Here is a 17,603-nt window from a genome sequence, read left to right as displayed (position 1 = left end):
CATTTGCATCATACTTTGATTCTTTTTTTGCATCTATCATTACATCCACTTTTGTTATGCCACAATTTGCACCATGTTTTGCACTCACTGTTGTATCCACGTTTGCTTCCAATTTTGCATCCATGTTCACATCCTATTTTGCATCAAATATTGCATCTATTTTTGCATCCACTTTTATGTCAGGTTTATGCATTGGGTTTTGCATCTCGTTTTGTATCTACTTTTGCATCTACTTACATTATATCCATTTTTTGCATCCAATTTTGTTTTGCCTGCTGCATCAATGTTTGCTTCCACTTTTACATCCATTTTTGCATCTTATTTTGCATATTTTTTGTCTATTGTTACATCCACTTTTGTTGCACCATATCTTGCGCCTACCATTGCAACCACATTTGCTTCCACTTTTGCATCCCCTATTGCATCCACTTTTGTTTCATCCATTTTTGCATATACTTTTGTTTCCGTTGTTGCATCCACATTTGTTTCACCACAATTTGTGCCAAGTTTTACACCTACCATTGGACCCATGTTTGCTTCCACTTTTGCCTTCATGTTTGCATTGACAACTGCATCTACTTTTGCATCCACTTTTGTGTCAGGTTTTTCATGTTGTTGTGCATCTACTTATGTTGTATCCACTTTTCATCCAATTTTACTTCTATTGTTACCCCCATTTCTATGTTCGCTTTTGCATCCCTTTTCCAACACTCATCATATTTTCTGCATTGATGATATTCCTTATGGCATTGACAATTATGAACAATTGATGACAATGTCAATAATATTGACAATGATGAAAATGAAGATGATGGCGATGACATGAATTGTGATTATGATGATAAAGACGATAGTGGTTACAATGACAATGATGATGATGGCAATGATTATGATGATGACGATGCTAATGACGTTGGCGAATATTCCCAATTTTAGATGTTGTCATTGTCATAATCATAAGCATTATCTTTGGTGTCATGATCATCATTTTCATCTAGGTCATCATCAAAAACAATAATGGCATGAATGATGATGATGCATGATTACAACAATGTCGATAGAAATTACATTAATGATGATGATGGGGATGATAAAAATGACAATGACGATGATAATGGTGGTGATGATGATCATCATCGATCATCTGTCAAAAATAGAGTTTTTATTTCTCTTACGTATATCAATGTGTCTTAAACAACCCTTTTCTAGCACTGATCACATTTTTTGGGTTGATGATATTTCTTACAACATCTACAATTATGAACAATTGCAAACAATGTCCATAATGATGATGATGATGGCATGAATGGTGATTATGATGATAATGTAATGATGGCAATAATAATGACAAGGATGATGGTGATGATGATGACAATGATTATGATAATGAGAATGACCTTACAATCTTATGGATTCGTGAACAATTACTAGTTTCAATACCATCTTCTGGATACGTATTACTATCATACTTTTTAAATTTTCTGTCTCTCTTGAGGTATCTTACTATAATGGTGTTGTCAACACTAGAAAGATATCTTGTTGTAATGGTGGTTCTAATGTTAGCACTAGCAAATTTTAGTAGGGAGGATGCTACTACAAGAGGAATTCCTTCTAAGTGACTATGGCATTCAAAATGAGGCTTTATGGGCTGCTTGGTAACACATGTTCTCATGCTCATATAAAATTAATGTGAAAAGTTGCTTTAATTGGTTCCCATGCATAATTGATATTGATAATGGGGTGGTATAAAATTGTAATGGGCATATCCGTTAGTTAGTTATGATGGGTCAACAACATTGAAACCATCCAAGTGACATTTCACCTTGGAACAATCGTCGCTCGTGCGAAAACACGAAGTTTATGTAAATGAAAGTTGTGATTGTAGTGGAATTAAAACCATCGAGAAATATCAAAGAAGACGCTGCCTACCAGTTTTGAAAGACAACCAAGGCATTGAACAACTATTTGCGTTAGGATGTAGTGAGGGAATCGAAGGAAATTTGGCAGCCCTAAGTTGCCATTACTATTGCCAATCACACATTCAATAGTAACCATAAGAGGTAGCCACATATAAACAGAACCTCGAGGTGTTGACAGTCAGAATCTATTGTAATAGCTTTGACGTATATATAGTTTTGTGTTTAGATGAGAATGAAGTGGGCTTCATCCAGGGTTCGGCTCAATCCTTGTCCATTCCATGCAGTGGTGTTTAATTCGCCAAGCAAGAGAATATTACATGAGTGTTCAGAGTTAAATCAACAGAAATCAAGGACGTGTGATTGTCAAATTATTTCTCCTCCCTTATGATTGAGCGCTTGATGCGATGGTCATTATCCTTGGGTGATACTTTTATTCCCCATTTTCTATTGAAAAAGTAGCGTTTTTTGTTCGATTATGATAGGATTGGATGAACGCTGGTTTGGGTGGATGTAGACCCATGTTTTTTTGTGGTGATCTTCAAATGTCTTGAGGATAAGAAAAAAATCCTTGACCAAGGTCCATGGTTTTGGGGATGAGTTGGTCTTCTAGTGAAGCCATGGTTTCCCAACTTCAATCCTCTCACTATGTTGCCGATGACTACTCTAGTATGGGTAAGATTCCCAGTTTTCCCATTCACTTTACCCATCTAGATCTCTTAGAAAAAGTGGGCAATTTTATTGGAAGATTCGTCAAAGTAGACAGGGAAAGACTTTTGAAAGGCATTTTCACCTATGTTTGCATATGTGTTTAGGTAGATCCCAATGAAGTTTTGCGAGATAAAATTGAGCTCAAGTGGATGGGAATTGTGTATTCCCAACCCCTGGACTATGAAAATACAACTTATAGATACATGTATAGATACACCAATAAATTTCAACCACAAACCTGTAAATTTCATTTTCCTTCACACCATGCATCTAATTTGTATTCTGTATGAGAATTAACAAAGGAATGATGCTCTTTTTCCTATATTTTGACTCCCGGAGAATACTATGATAAACGTGGATAGACATAGGGTCCTGTATGGTCCATTTACATCCCATGGATGGGAAATCAGAAGTAAATAAAATAACATCCATTACATAGGCACTCATGTAAAATGGGGGAACAATGTTTTCTAGAATAAAAAAACTACAGTTCTTCCTATAATCTAGGATTTGGATACTTAAATTATTAGATAGAACAGTCCCCCAGTCCATAACATAGCTGCATCAATCAAGGGTACCCACTGGTCTGAAAACTTTTGGGTATTGACATAACCAAATAATCTACATATCATAGTGGCAACATAACAATATGGACCGACAAGAGAAGCTATAGAATGCATACCCTTATTTTCTCGCTTGTGCTTGCTGGCATCTCTTCTCCATCCTTTGATGACTTCAGATTGATCCTGATTTTCCTTCATGAATTTCTCAATGAAGGCATTATCATATTTCTTCTGAGCTGCCGACAACTGGTACATTCGAGTCGAATCTTTGTTGGTGAAAGAGCCGATGATTGTGTTCCTCTTGGTCATAAAGTTTCTGTCAGCGATGTTTAGATGGTCAACAACACATGTGATCATATCCATGTAAGGAAGGATGTTCAGCTGAGCAACAATTCTGTGGAGGAATGAATTGGCCAGATCACTATATGTAGTATCAGAAACCGGGTATGAATCTTCGGCTATGACTACTCTTTCTGTGACTCTCGGCTCTTCATCTTCGAAAAGTTGATATGTGGCCTCCCAGGTAGATGTTCCGGTGTTTGAGGTGCATGTGGTATCGGTAAATAATGCAAGCAATTCTGCAAACTCAGGGGGAAGAGCAACTGATTGTTGTTGAACAACAGGTTTCTTCATGGGTTTGGTCGACCAAGACATTTTTGTTGAATTATGCTTGTTGGGACTGACTTGTCAAGAGAAACACAAGGGTGAGAGTAACTAACATTCAGAGCGAATAACTTAGCAAATAACCGATTACATAATAATCCAAGACTTTTATGAGCGAAATCTCAAGAAACCGTTAGTAATAATGAATGCGTTTATTCTATCGAAAACCATTAATTCTCCACATTTGGCCATTAATATCGCATCCGCCATATCTCAACTTTTGAAGCCTTGTCACTTTGAAACCTCCGATTGCAATACGTGTTGCAGACTCGACTGCTCCATCATAGCACACCTTAATATAATATCACAGTTGCCATGTCACGCCTTTCATATCACAAGTTTTAAAGACGTGTGTCTGGTCATGGACATTAAAAGTTGCAATGGTTATGGTGTAAATAATTAAATTGAATGGATATGGTGTAAATAAAGTCGCAAGTTAGAGGCTTCGGAAGTTTGGTCATGGACAATAAAACAAAAACGCCACTCGCGAGATCCCAATATGCAACGTGGCAGTTTTATGGGGTCGACCTCTTTATTACTATTTACATATATATGCCGGCTTTTATTATATTTATGCTTTAAACCTTTAAAATTTATTTGGAAAAGGTTTTAATCGCCATTTTTCTTAAAAGACTTTTTAGGATGTTCTAATATATCCTTTCGCATTGAGGCTTTAGAATTAAACCTAAAATTTATCGCTCTTTTTAATTAATTTTTTTTTTTATCTTAAAACTAATATTTCCTCTCAAATTTTTTTTTTTTAATTATATCGTAAATTTTAAAATAATAACCCTTCTCTATTAATTCTTTTATTAATTATATAATAAAATTATTAATTCATACAACACATATTTAAAATTTTACTAAAATATTACTTTTACTTACTTCCATATCCCACTACTTCTATGACGTTGCACCGGTTTGTGCAAATGCTAGTTCTATATACGATGTAGGGTTTCAGGGTCGGCGACAACGCTCTTTAACTTTTTAAAACATTTATATCTTAAAATGGGTTGTTATATCGGATGTAGGGTTTCAGGTCCGCAGATATATCCTTCTCCGAGGGGTTTCAGGAGGGCATTTGCAAATATTTGCATTGTGCTATTTTTCTTTCCAGGCGGCGGATTGACTTGATCGGTGCACGGACAAAGGTGCATTTTTGGATAACCGATGCGGCTGGTTCAGATCCTCATATGCAATCGGATAGAGGTGAGTCTAAGCCTTGATTTCTTTTTTCCCTCTCAACCCATATTCTCTTATCACGATGTCTTTTTTGTTTTGTATTTCCGCTTCACATTTTCCAGAAGAGGTGCTGCTTATATTTGCTTTCACAGACTCACAGCAGGCATATTTTTTCAATCTGTGTTTTTTTTGGCGCATTTATTGGCTTACATATTGATTGATATTGATATATTTTCCCTCAATTTTTCTAATCTTTTATTTCATCCGAGTGTAAAGAGATACATTCTGTAAATGCTTTAAGCTTCGAGAAATATCAGAACGAAAATATAAATTCTTTGCTAAGCCTGAAGAAGGCATTGATATTGATTGAAGGGTCCTGTAACTTCTCTAAAATTCAGAATTCTTCTTTTGAGGCACTTGGATCATCTTCAGAATACTGACTGTCATAAGAATCCCCATTCGAGGATGCAGAAATATGTTCATGTAAGATATGACAATCCTTGATTTCACTTCATAACCTTGAACCCTCAGCTAACTGTAGTCCTTCCTTCCTCAAGGTGTCTGCTTCACCATTTAATTCTTTGTAGACATGTTCAAAGCACTCTGAAATAAAAACAGACAGAACGTTTGATTTCATCTTCTACTACTGCCATTCATCCAATTAATTACTAACAACTGATGAATTTAGTAACACTTGTTTAACAGATTCTTCTCCTACAGGAAAGTAGCACAGTCTGAATTTAAAGGCTAATCGAAACTGTAATCTGAATGTCGTTTGAGCCTATAAACGGACACAGTTAGAAAACATGCACAGAACATGTAGATCACTGTCGAGAACCCCTGTTAATGCTATTCCATTATCATTGAATAAAAAGCTGCATAACTAACATATCTCAGTGCAAAATGCACTGCCCCCTTCCAAGTATTAGAACTTGTGTTTTGTGGCAACCTGATGAACTTGCCTAGGCTGCACCATGTACTGAAAGTGTTGACTGCAAAATAAATGTTAGGCCTTGTGTTAACTAAGTACATGAGGAAACCTATCAATTCCCTGTATACAGATGTTCATCAAATCTGAATTAGAATCAGCAAAGTACAATGGATTTACTACCACAGGGGAGTAGCCATGGGTTTGCAGTACATCATTTGAAATCTCATCAAAATTTCAATTTCATACACTGGAGTAGCCATGGGTTTGTAGTCCATCATTTGAAATCTTCTAAGAATTTCAATTACATACTTTTTCTGTCCAAGGAACACTTCACCTGCACTTTGCTACACCCCTAGAGCCAGCAAGTAGTGCTTCAAGTCATGAAAAATTCTCTTGCCAATTTTGCCCTGCACCAGTTTGTGGATTCCTTTTAACTTCCTGTGAGTGTAAGATTGTCTACATATGGGACTAAAACAAGCAGATTAGAATGATCTACCAAATTGTAAAAATTAGAATCTGCATCTGTCTCAGTGAAACCCAAATCTGAAAGTTACTCATCGATCTTGGAGTGCCATGCAAATGGTGCCTGTTTCAACTCATAAAGGGCCTACTTCAACTTGTAAACATGGGTCTCAAGCCTATTCACCTAAAAGCCTCTTGGTTGGTTTATTCATATAACTCCTTAATCAACCTATTAAGAAATGTTGTCTTTACATAAATTTGATATAAAATCCAATGGAAGATTGTTGTGAAAGACATAGTAAATCTGATAGAGGTATATTTAGTAACAAGAGCAAAAGTCTCCTCATAGTCAACTCCTTTTTAATGGGAGAACCGTCCAGCCACAAACCGAGCTTTGCAGTTTTATATGCTGCTATCTGGTGCATGCTTAACCATGCATGATTGTTGTAAGAAAAACTAGAGTCAAATACTGACTTCTCCACTAGTCTAGGCACTATCTCCTACCCATCATTCTTTAGGAGGAGATGTATTCCTCCATCATGGCATTTTGCAGTACTTGCTTCCTTACTGCCGTTACTAGAAGGTTTTGTTTCAATAATGAAAGATATCAGTGCAACATAACTAGGGAACTTTTTAGGAGGGTGGCTTATTTGAAGGGAAGTAGTTGGAGCACCAACTTACTCTGTTGCCTCTTTTAATGTCTAGATTAGCCATCTAGGCTTTCTAGCTGAACTTGAAGGTAAAGAGGCACCCCTTGCACTTCCAAAAGCTTGCTGATCTAAGTATGCGTTTCATGATCTTTTTGATTTCTGCAGATCTGTTTTTGGGATACCAAGCTCTTCTGCCTCCATGGTCACTATTGGAGGTTCTTGAGACTTAGAGGACCATGCATTTTCTTCAAACTTGGTATCTCTGCTCACAACTACTTTATGTTGAGATGGAATGTATATTCTATAAGCTTTTGAGGTTTCACTCTAACCTACAAAAATGCCCTTCAAACTAGAAGGTTCCAACTTGGTCCTTTTCTCATCTGGAATATGAATGTAGATAGGACAACTGAAAAACTCAAAGATGTGTTACTTGAGGCTTCTGAATTCCTCCATTGATGTCTTATCCTTCAAAATTCTGTGAGGATACCTATTCAAAATATAGACAATGATGAGACATGTTTATACACAGAGACACATGAGCAGAACTAGATCATGAATCAAGGCCCCAAACTACTGAGGGTTGTAGGGAACTATCAACATTTTCTTGATTCTTGATTTCATGCAAAAGGTATCAAACTCCTTTGGTTTTTGTGAATTAAGTCTAGGACTTCCTAGAAGAATCATCAATAAAATATTCATAGTAAATGTTACTTGATAAGGAAGTTGAAGAGATGGGCCCACATACATTTGAGTTGATTAGGTCAGAAACCCCTCTTGACCTATGTTTACTGCCAGGAAAACATCCTTTACATGCTGGCCAAGTGCACAACCTTTGCACACTCCTTTCTTCTCAGCCTTGAAGATTGGCAATGCCCACACCATGTTTTTCAAGATTGGCAACATTCACTAGTGCAAGTGACCTAGTCTCTTTTGTCAAAGCTCACACATGTTGTCACTATCATACCCTAAAGTTCTTATAGGATTCCCTTGCAATTTAGGATGAGGACTTGTTGATCTTCAAAGTTAGCCCTATATGTAGGATCTATCATCACTGAAATTGGAAAGAGATTTTTAGTTAAGCTAGGTACATACAAAACATCATTAACTTAGTAAGCTTAAGGATATCACTTGATGGATCCCACTCTTGCAACTGGATATGTGGCATCATCACCAAGTTCTACTAAAGGTACTCTTGTTAGAGGTTGTATGTTTGCAGGCTCCACTGTCCACATACCAGTCCACATCAGACATGATGTCAGATGACAGGCATGAGACCATTGAGAAGTGTATCTCGAGATTGGATGAAAGCTCATCCACTTGAGCTGATGCTTTTGTACTCTTTACAAGTTGCTTTCCCTTCCCCTTCTTTTGATGACATTGGAAGCGAAGTGCCCAAACATTTGACACTTTGAGGGACATGGAATCTGTAACAAACCCAGCCCCTAGATGTCCTTTGAGGGACGGGGTCTCAATTTTTTTTGCAAACCTTTAAGCTTGAATCAAGTTTCCTCTCATATCCTTTTGCGTTAAACGAAAGTATGATTTGGTTTCCATTAGATTTAGCAATCTTAATCTTCACCCCTGTAGATTTCTTATTAGTAATCTAATTTTTCACTTTTAATCTCATGTGCTGATAGGGCTTTCTTTGAACAAGTGCATGTACTAAGTTAGTCTATACCCAAAGTACATGCACTGAAATCATTATTACATAAACATTCCCAGCAGGTTGCATCCATTCAGCCAACATAAAACAAATAAATTATCACTTATAAATATTATGAAAACAGATAAAAATACTTAACTGAATATTAATTGCCTGCAACTGAAGAATGGTGAACCTTTTTTCCACCAACCATAGGCTTAGCTACATCCATCCATGTCCACGGCTGGCCACCCCCTAGCCAGGCCATGATACCACTGGGGAAACTTGGTTTTCTCGAGGAAATTGTTGGGTGTGAAGGCTACTCTCCTTCACATACAGTCAGATGGTAGAAACCCCTCTACCCACTGGGCCTGGGACTTACACGAATTCCACAGATTCCTTCTCAGCTGGATTTTATCAGCACAGGGGAGTCCTTTCACTGCCAGTGTAGTTCCTCAGCGCCCTCCCCTCACTGCTTGCTAACTCTCCGAGCTAGCATCAGATTCACAAGCCTTTTTGCCCAGGTCAGGTTCATGCTTTCCTGCCCCATTTCAGCACTCAAATTTGTATCTTAGCAGGCCCAAAAATCTAGTAATGGACCCAACTCCAATTTGATACCCTTGGGCATGATTTTTAGCAGTCCAAATGAGTTTCATTTTTTGATGCCTGTGAACTTCCAGCTGTGAGCCCACTTGCGATTTTCACTCACTCCGCTCGTGGGCGCTCCCAGAACCTTGTAAACTTTCTTTCAATACCTCCTATCTCCTCTGCACACTATCCACACATGGAATAATCATTTCCTCAACCCCCCACGTGCATCCCCCTTCCTTGGCCCAAGAAGACTCACAATTTTTCTTGCTTGTGGCAGATGGATTCATGGGTCAACTTGGGAAATCGAGGTGGGTACTTGCCATACCTTTTGTTGACAGTTCCTTCTATCCAGCTACTTCTCATCCCTTCATAACTGTCAGTGGTTGGCTGCCCCACTACCCAGCTCTCCCTCAATAACTGATTTCTGGGAAGTAATTTCAAATTTAAATTTCTGGTAATTTGGCAGTATGGGACTTTTGGCAAAGGTCAATTACTTGGCAGGAAAGGTAACCTCCTAGTCCCCTCACCGGATTCCACTCGTAGTATCATGGCTAGTACTAGTGCTTCATTCTTTAATCAGTGGTTTGGTGAATATTCATTAACTAACAAAACATACGTACATCATTTATAAGTTGTCTGTTCTAGTTTTTAAAAAGTTGAGGAACATCCATGCTGTGATTCACGGTGAGATTGAGACATATTTACAAACTGGGGGGAAACAGGGTATTACAGAATCTAGAAGATACTTCATACTGTAAAATGGCATGGATCCTGGACAATTAACGATCTGGAGGTTGTCTGCTGTGAAATTGGGGCAAATAAACAAGCAAAATGAGTGCTTTATTTTTTTTTTTATGTGTCTTTTATAGGCAAATGGCTGAGTTTGAATTGCGAGAAGTGAGAGTCTGACTCACATTTGACCTGCAAGTATGAGTCATACTTGTAAGTCAATGCACAAATATGACATTGGGCCACAAGACAGACTTGGAGAAATTGAATTTGGCTTGGTTTCCTCAAAGAGAAGAGTCAAACTCAGCAGTCCAATTGGACTTGGAAAAATTTGGAAATGCTAGTGAAATGGCAAATTGTCCAAGTAGGCTGCTGCAAGTCTCAGTTGAAACCAGGACAGATGCTGATTTCTCCAAGTCTTTGCATTCTGCTTGGTTTACCGCATATGATATCGAATATACCCAATAAAATAACTATAAACTTGGAAAAAAGAAAAAGAAGAAAAAGACATCTGTTGGAAGACTTTCAATCTAGTATACAAGAGATCTCCTATTTAGAAGAACAACTCTATACTAATAATAATAATATAATTTTAGATCTTATTTTAGGGTTACAGCCAAGACAGACATGAAATTGTGTATGATACCCCCTTGTTTGTGTTACAAGTGACCTGCCTCTGCGCAGCAATTTGACTGCTAAAATCTACAGAGGTGTGCATACTCTGCCCCCCTCTGGATTTGATCCTGCTTTGTGGTTTACATAAAGATGATAATGAATCCTTGATTTCACTGTTTGACCATGAGCTACCTGTCAAATTTTAGAGTTTTATTTGACTTCCTGTAGCTTACTGAGGGCCAATATACAGCCCAACAAATCCAAGGAAGCTACCCAACAGCTATTTAAACCCATTGCTTAGTACAAAGATTTTCTTAATTATCGAGAGGCCCTGTACAGGGTTGTACGCTCCTATGTGGGGGTATCTCTCGCTTGGGAGTGTGGTCACTGGATGGTTAAATGAATTAATCATTCTTGCTCGGCATTTCTTTAAATCATTGGTTTATTTTTCTTTCCTCTCATTGATTTTGGTGTCCTTTTAAGATTTCGGCTTCATCTCAAGTATTCTTGGTGAATGGTGTTTGAACCATTGCGTGTGGCATTGTGTAGTTCTTTGTATTCTTGCCACCGGATGAAACTGACCCTTGTATGTGTGAACCTTTGTCCATCTATTGTATGCTAATGAGTGGCATTGGAATGGATTAGAATTCGGTTATGAACAGAGAGAACTTGGGATTGTAATTATCTTCAAGCCAATAAATGGTCATTGAGCTGATCTACTCTTGCATTCTAGCCTTCCATTATAGATCTATCCAACAACAGGCAACTAGAGGTAGTTTATTACTGTATCCTTATATTAGTCTTGCAATTACTTAAAGGGATTGTGGTAGATTGTAAATTTTTTGGAAACTCGTGTCGGTGAAATGGATAAACTATAAGCCTGTCATTTATGGTATCAGAGCCCAAGTTCGAATATACTTGGTTGGACCTGTAGGTAAGCACCTGCAATGACTATAGAAGAAGTGGACAGGAATTGTTGCTAGGGCTATGGAGAAGCAGAGCACTGACAATGATAGGGGTCCTCATGAAGAAGTTGAAGAAGAAAATCCTAGGGATAGGTTGGATCGGCTAAAGTAGAACATTGCCATGCTAATGTTGATGGTAACACAACTGTTGGCAGGAAAGGGTATGGAAAAAATTTAGAGTATTGTTAGGGAAATAAGCTCGGTGTAGTTATTTGATCCTCACCTAAATCTGATACAGTGAGAGTTATTGAGATAGAGAACACATATGGCTTCCCTTTTTTGGGGGTACCTTGACTAGCTCCATCAAAGTAATCCCCATGTTCCAGATTTGTCCATAGGAGCACGAATCAACTTTTTCTGTGTTGGGGTTGATGAAAAAGCTTTGAAGTTTGAGAAGATTGACTGACCTTGGAAGGCACATTGAAAGAGTTATATACCTGTCTTCAAAGATTTCAACATTTCTATCTTTCTAGATTCCCCATGATACTATTAGAGGAAGGCCTTTGAGGACTGAGTTTTGCTACCACTTTTTAGAGCACTCTTCAGCATAACCTCCTTGTCCACAGTCCTTTATCCTTGTCAAACCATCCAGATTTCCTTTATTAAGGACAGAATATCAGTAAGTGGTCTATGTTCTTTTCAACTCTTTTACACATGATACATTTGCTTGGACTTGATCCATTTCTTCTCTTAAGAACTTCCTATGTGGGTGCTCTATTTAAGATTGCCAACTGCATGTAAATAATGAACTTTTGAAAGGTTCTTGTCCAGATGCGCTTCCACCATGAGAGTGTGCATTCTGGTCTGTCCACGGTACACGATTCTTATCCTAACTTTGGAGTGTAAATCCCTAAGGCTGGATTTTAGACCAGACATGTTCATCATCAGAGTCTTTTATATAGGCATGGCACACTTTTGATTTGTTTATAAATCCTTTTGATTGAATATTTTCTTGGCCTTTGAGTCGTCTCTCTGTTCAGCGCTATTCCAATCCTGCTGGCAAATGGAGGAGTTTCCTGGTCCAGCTGCCTGGTCTAGATTGAAGAGAGTTTATCACTGCTTCTGGCAGCTTGTACTCAGCTCCACTGCTTTTCCATGGGTCTATACTGATCTTCGCCTTAGCCTCATTGCAAACCTTCCATGCCAGCAATCTGCCTATTAAAGGGAATGTTATAGTCAGTACTTTCAATAATATGGATGCATTGTTGATTGACTTGTTTGGGTTTCCAATCCAGTCTTCTGCTGAATTGGGCTCAATATATCTCTGAATGTGAATCTGATTCCAGAGGTCCTCTTTTGATATTAGTCTCCACATACACTTGGCTTTTAGGGCTTTCCCGAAGGAATGATATTCGATATGTAATGCATGTGGGCTTTTTTGTATACCTTTGTTTTCTTAGCAAAATATAGTCTTATATTATAAAAAACAGATCAAGTATTGTAATTGCTTTCTCTTTGCATCCATGCTAGAAGAGCCAACATATCAGATTGGGCATCATATTTGGAATGTCTCATGTCATTCTAAGGACAAAATCCACAACAGTGATAAGATTCAATGTTTGCTTTTATTTTTATTGTGCTCTTTCCAGCTTTGTGGCTGGAATGTGTTGTAGGTCCAATTGAATCTGTATTGAGTTCAACCTGATTGTACAATGTATTTTTCTAACTTTCTACAAACGTGTTGTTTATATCTAGTATAAGCAGATGGGGGATAGACTCATGGAGTACTAGGCTTGTGCAGTTACATCCTGTAATTAATCTATTAAGATTGGTTCTGGTCTCCTTAAGTCCATATCCAGATGGGTCATGAGGGGAATGCAGAAGTTGATTTTGTATTCTTATCGGCACTGGGTCATAGATCCCACGATCCTTCATTTAATGTCTAGTTTTTGTCAATAATTAGGTTCTGTTCTTTAGATACTCCAATCTTTAGTTTTAACTTTTAATGTTTAGTGTTCTTTTATGGTGATTATTTTTTAGTATTTAGATCCTGTAATGATCCTTCTACTATGATTGGTTCTTTTTAAATTCTTTTCTAAATCCTTTTCTAAATCCTTGATGTCAAAGGAACACAATTTCGTTATCGGGTCAGGCAAGTCTTTGTTCATTGGAATTAAAAACATTTTACGGAAATGAGAGTGCTACCAGGAAAAAATTTAGATAATACAGTTCTGTAGTTTGATGCTACAACAAATTTTGTTTGTGCTGTCACTGCCTTGTTTGGTTATTGGTATCAATTCTACTTTGGTACTGCATTTAGATACTTCAAGCTACATCATTTCCACATAAGATTGATAGGAATTCGACTATGTAGTGATTATAAAAAACACTGCTGTTTATCTATCCTATTTTAGTACTACCACACGACTTGCAATTGTGCTAAACATAAAATACGAAATAGTTAAAATTTTGATCCATTTTTTGCTTTTGTAAGAAAACAATAGTTTATTTTAACCAGTGTTCCATGAGGATGTGTCCCCTATGGTGGGGTGCACGTATCCACGCTTCCCACACACCTAGGATGGGAAGATGCCCAGGGACACGTTTCCCCACGCCCCCTTTTAGGGAGACACAGGGAGACGCAGGGGGAAATGTTTCCCTACTGTGGGGATGTGTTTCCCCAAAAGGGGTGCTTCTGGGCAGCTCCCCTAAAAAAGGGCTAGGTGCTCCCCTTAATTTTGCTTGAAACAATAATTTATGAGTGGGAAAGCTCAACATTCAACCCTAGGGCCCTATTAATTGACTTAGGATGTTTGAGAGTGGTTCTGACCTCATTTTATTTCATATGGAGAAAGTAAATTTCAGATTCCACTCAAAATGCATCAGACATAACAATTTTTAGGATTTCAGGAATGAGCGAATTGCGATGTTTCCATTGGGCTCTATTATATATAAGGGTTTGGAACTACCATTTAATCAAGAGCACCAAGCCCAAAAGCACCCCTTTTGAGGGGGGCCATGTTCTGCTTAATTTTTTTTCTAGTAACTGTTGTAATATAGAAATTAAAAAAAATTATAAAACAACCATAAAAAAAAATTAAAATTAAAAAGAACAACACATAACAAATATCAAAACCTAAACTAATTTGCAATCTCTAACTCACTCATTCGAGTTACCAAGCTTATGTCTACTCAGCTTGCTGCGTAGCACTATTTGACTTACCAGTTAACTGTTGCACCTCCTCCTCCATGGCACTCCTAAAATGCTCATTGGCCATTTTTAATCGTCAGTTTTAACTTTCGAGTCTTGACTTTAGATATGGATGACCTTAGACTGATTCTTTGACTTTCACTCTTTACTTTTTTTGAGTTTGAGTTATATCAATTTACTATTCCAATCTTCAGGCTTAAGTATCTACTATAGTCTATTTTGGTTAGTACTAATTAGATTCTAGAATCACGAATTTAAATTTTAAATCAATTTAGAATCTAGAATGATGAATGATGAATTTAATTTTTAAATCAATTTAGATTCTAGAATGTTGAATAATGAATGATGAATATGGATCAATCTAGTTCATTATTGAATCTCGTGGTGTATGAATGAATGATGTATGTATTAGTATGAATGATGAGTATGGATTAGTGTATTTCATTATTTAATTCAATCATGTACGGATCAATGTATTTATGCTTTCATTATTGAAAATATATATATATATATATATATATATATATATATATATATATATATAAAAAAATTATATACCCCCATATCCCCCTGCCCCCTAATTTTACCTAAAATTTGAGGGTACTCTCACACGCCCCCCCTGTGCATCACCCTAGACATGCATCTCCCTATCCCGGAGTCTTGGTGGAACATTAGTTTTAACTTGCCAACATAGAAGGGTTGAAAATATAGTATGACTTCATATTGAAATATGACCATGCCCTTCAAATTTGATGCCAGGTTGAAGAAGTATTTTAGGAAAAGTATTTTGAAGTGTGTTCTAGTGTTTGCCTTTTAGAAAATGTTAATCTTTTTTCAAGCTTTCTTTTCAGTTCTTATAACTGATTTGTTTGTTTTACTTTAGTGGTTTATTTATAATAGTTAAAAAGGCTTACGAGATTTAATGGAAACCTTTTATACCCACACCAGATATGCCAAAAAGACCTTAGACGTGTGAATGCCAATTTTGATGCACCGTTCATATTGTGCAGTTGTGATGTTTTTTGTTAACGATTGTGCTGAATAGCTTTGTGTCGAATGATGCAGGTACCTTCAAGACAATTTATACCACATACGGGAATCACATGAGATGGATCTAGATTTGAAGATAGAATTCTTCAAACATGTTGACTAATGCATTCAACTGTCCAATGTTCTTAGGTAGCGGTCTTGTAAGATTTCTTCTGACAATATCTGGTAACAAGAGTATTATTGTAATAATTAAAATGTTATAAATAAGATATATGAAATAAAAATTCAGGTATTGAATTTTTCATTAAACATTATTTAGAATGTATTAATACTTATAAGTATCTTAGACATGTATTTGTGTGAAAATAAATTGAATTGGTTTATGTTTAAGGACAAGGCATCCAAGGCGAGGTTAACCAAGACAAAAGTCACTCATCGTAGTGGCCAGAAAGGTTTAAAAGCACTGATAACAACCTTTGTAAGTATATTAAACATGTGATATTTTTTTAATAAATTTTGTACTAGAAGAAAGTCATTGTTATCTAATTTCTCCCTATTTACTGATTGATAGGAACTAAAATATGGAAGACCTCCAAATCATTTGGAAAAGGAGGTGCTGCAGCAAAAGAGATGGGTTGAATTTGTTGTTTGGATGGACTCTATGGTATGTAATCTTAGTTGGATTTCCAATATACTTTTAAACCATATTTTCATTTTATTTTTTAGTACTATTAGATATTATATCTTACCTCATTTTATGGTTAACATTGTATAACAAAAACATGTGTTGTGTTATGTAATTAATACTAACATGTAATATTGATTTTTTTTGTCAGAATGCTATAGGTAATGATTGCCAAGACGATGATCCAAATTATGTTCAACATATATCAGGAGATGATGAGGATGAGGATGAGGATGATGGTGGTGAAGGAGGAGATGATGATGATAGTTGCGGTGTTGGTGATGATGTGGATCAGAGTAATGAGGATGGTCAAGATGATCATGAGGATGATCTTGGTGGTGGTAGCTAGGCATGCACATGCATTGTTTTTTATGAAGAAATTATTGTGTAGAATGACATTGTTATGTTTAGATGGGTGTTGTGAATTTACCCTATATCAATGAGACATTTTGATTTTGTAATCATACGATGAGTTTGATTTATGTATGTTGTTAATTTATCGTAGAATAACGATATTCATGAAATATTTTGATTTGTTAATCATATTTGAATTTTACTTGTTTTGATTAAAAATAATAGTGATTTTATTAGTATTATGTTGCTATTTTATACATGTTTTGAAAATTGTTAATGACACATTGTTATTTTTTTGGATGGATGTTGTCAATTTCTCTTAAATTTCTTTACAAATGATTTTGAATTGTGATATCTGCTTTAATGATATTTAGAAACTATCATATATTTCACTATGAATCTATAAAGGGGGTCATATATGTAAAGAAAAATATACTCTATATAAGAAGTCAAATGCGGATGTAACCATGGATGCAAAATTGAAAGTAAAATTGGATGTTAAACTAGGAATTAATACAAAATGCAAACAATTGACATACAAAGTGTTTTAAATTAGAAGTGAAACATTGTGCAATAATTGACACAAAGAAGGGAACAAAACATGGCATACAAAAGGATATCAAATTGGGCAAAAACAAGGACACATAAATGGGCACCAAATTAGATGCAAAAAAAGACAACAACTAGATGTAAAATAAGATGCAAAGTTGAGCGTTAAAAAGAAGCAAAAAACGTTACAAATTAATATGCCAAATGATGATGCAAATAATGGTGTAAATTTGGGATGCAAACTTGGGTGCAAA

General features: G+C 36.5%; 1 protein-coding gene across 3 annotated transcripts; it reads left to right on the top strand.

Annotated features, from left to right (window-relative positions):
• The first annotated feature begins 4,930 nt into the window (after positions 1–4,930).
• On the top strand, positions 4,931–17,039 carry LOC149179543 (uncharacterized). 3 transcript variants are annotated; one of them, XM_089418011.1, is made up of 5 exons: positions 4,931–5,062; positions 15,837–15,961; positions 16,153–16,239; positions 16,333–16,425; positions 16,598–17,039. In XM_089418011.1, the coding sequence occupies exons 2-5, from the start codon at positions 15,914–15,916 to the stop codon at positions 16,793–16,795; spliced, it is 426 nt and encodes a 141-aa protein (XP_089274137.1). In that variant the 5' UTR covers positions 4,931–5,062; positions 15,837–15,913; the 3' UTR covers positions 16,796–17,039. The 3 variants fall into 3 exon arrangements, with proteins under 3 accessions (XP_089274137.1, XP_089274138.1, XP_089274139.1); XM_089418012.1 differs by lacking the exon at positions 15,837–15,961; XM_089418013.1 differs by lacking the exons at positions 15,837–15,961; positions 16,153–16,239.
• Positions 17,040–17,603: the final 564 nt, after the last annotated feature.

The sequence above is a fragment of the Pinus tabuliformis genome, chromosome 3_2 (assembly GCF_031772625.1).
Source record: "Pinus tabuliformis cultivar Carrire ecotype Pingquan chromosome 3_2, CPIR1, whole genome shotgun sequence".
In the NCBI taxonomy this organism is placed as follows: domain Eukaryota; kingdom Viridiplantae; phylum Streptophyta; class Pinopsida; order Pinales; family Pinaceae; genus Pinus; species Pinus tabuliformis.
This window is presented reverse-complemented; position numbering and strand designations above follow the sequence as displayed.

Excerpts from the sequence above, each read along its gene's own strand:
- LOC149179543 (XM_089418011.1), top strand. The coding sequence starts at position 15,914 with ATGTTGACTAATGCATTCAACTGTCCAATGTTCTTAGGTAGCGGTCTT. Across the intron at positions 15,962-16,152 it reads TGTTCTTAGGTAGCGGTCTT|GACAAGGCATCCAAGGCGAG; the intron begins GTAAGATTTCTT and ends TTTATGTTTAAG. Across the intron at positions 16,240-16,332 it reads AAGCACTGATAACAACCTTT|GAACTAAAATATGGAAGACC; the intron begins GTAAGTATATTA and ends ACTGATTGATAG.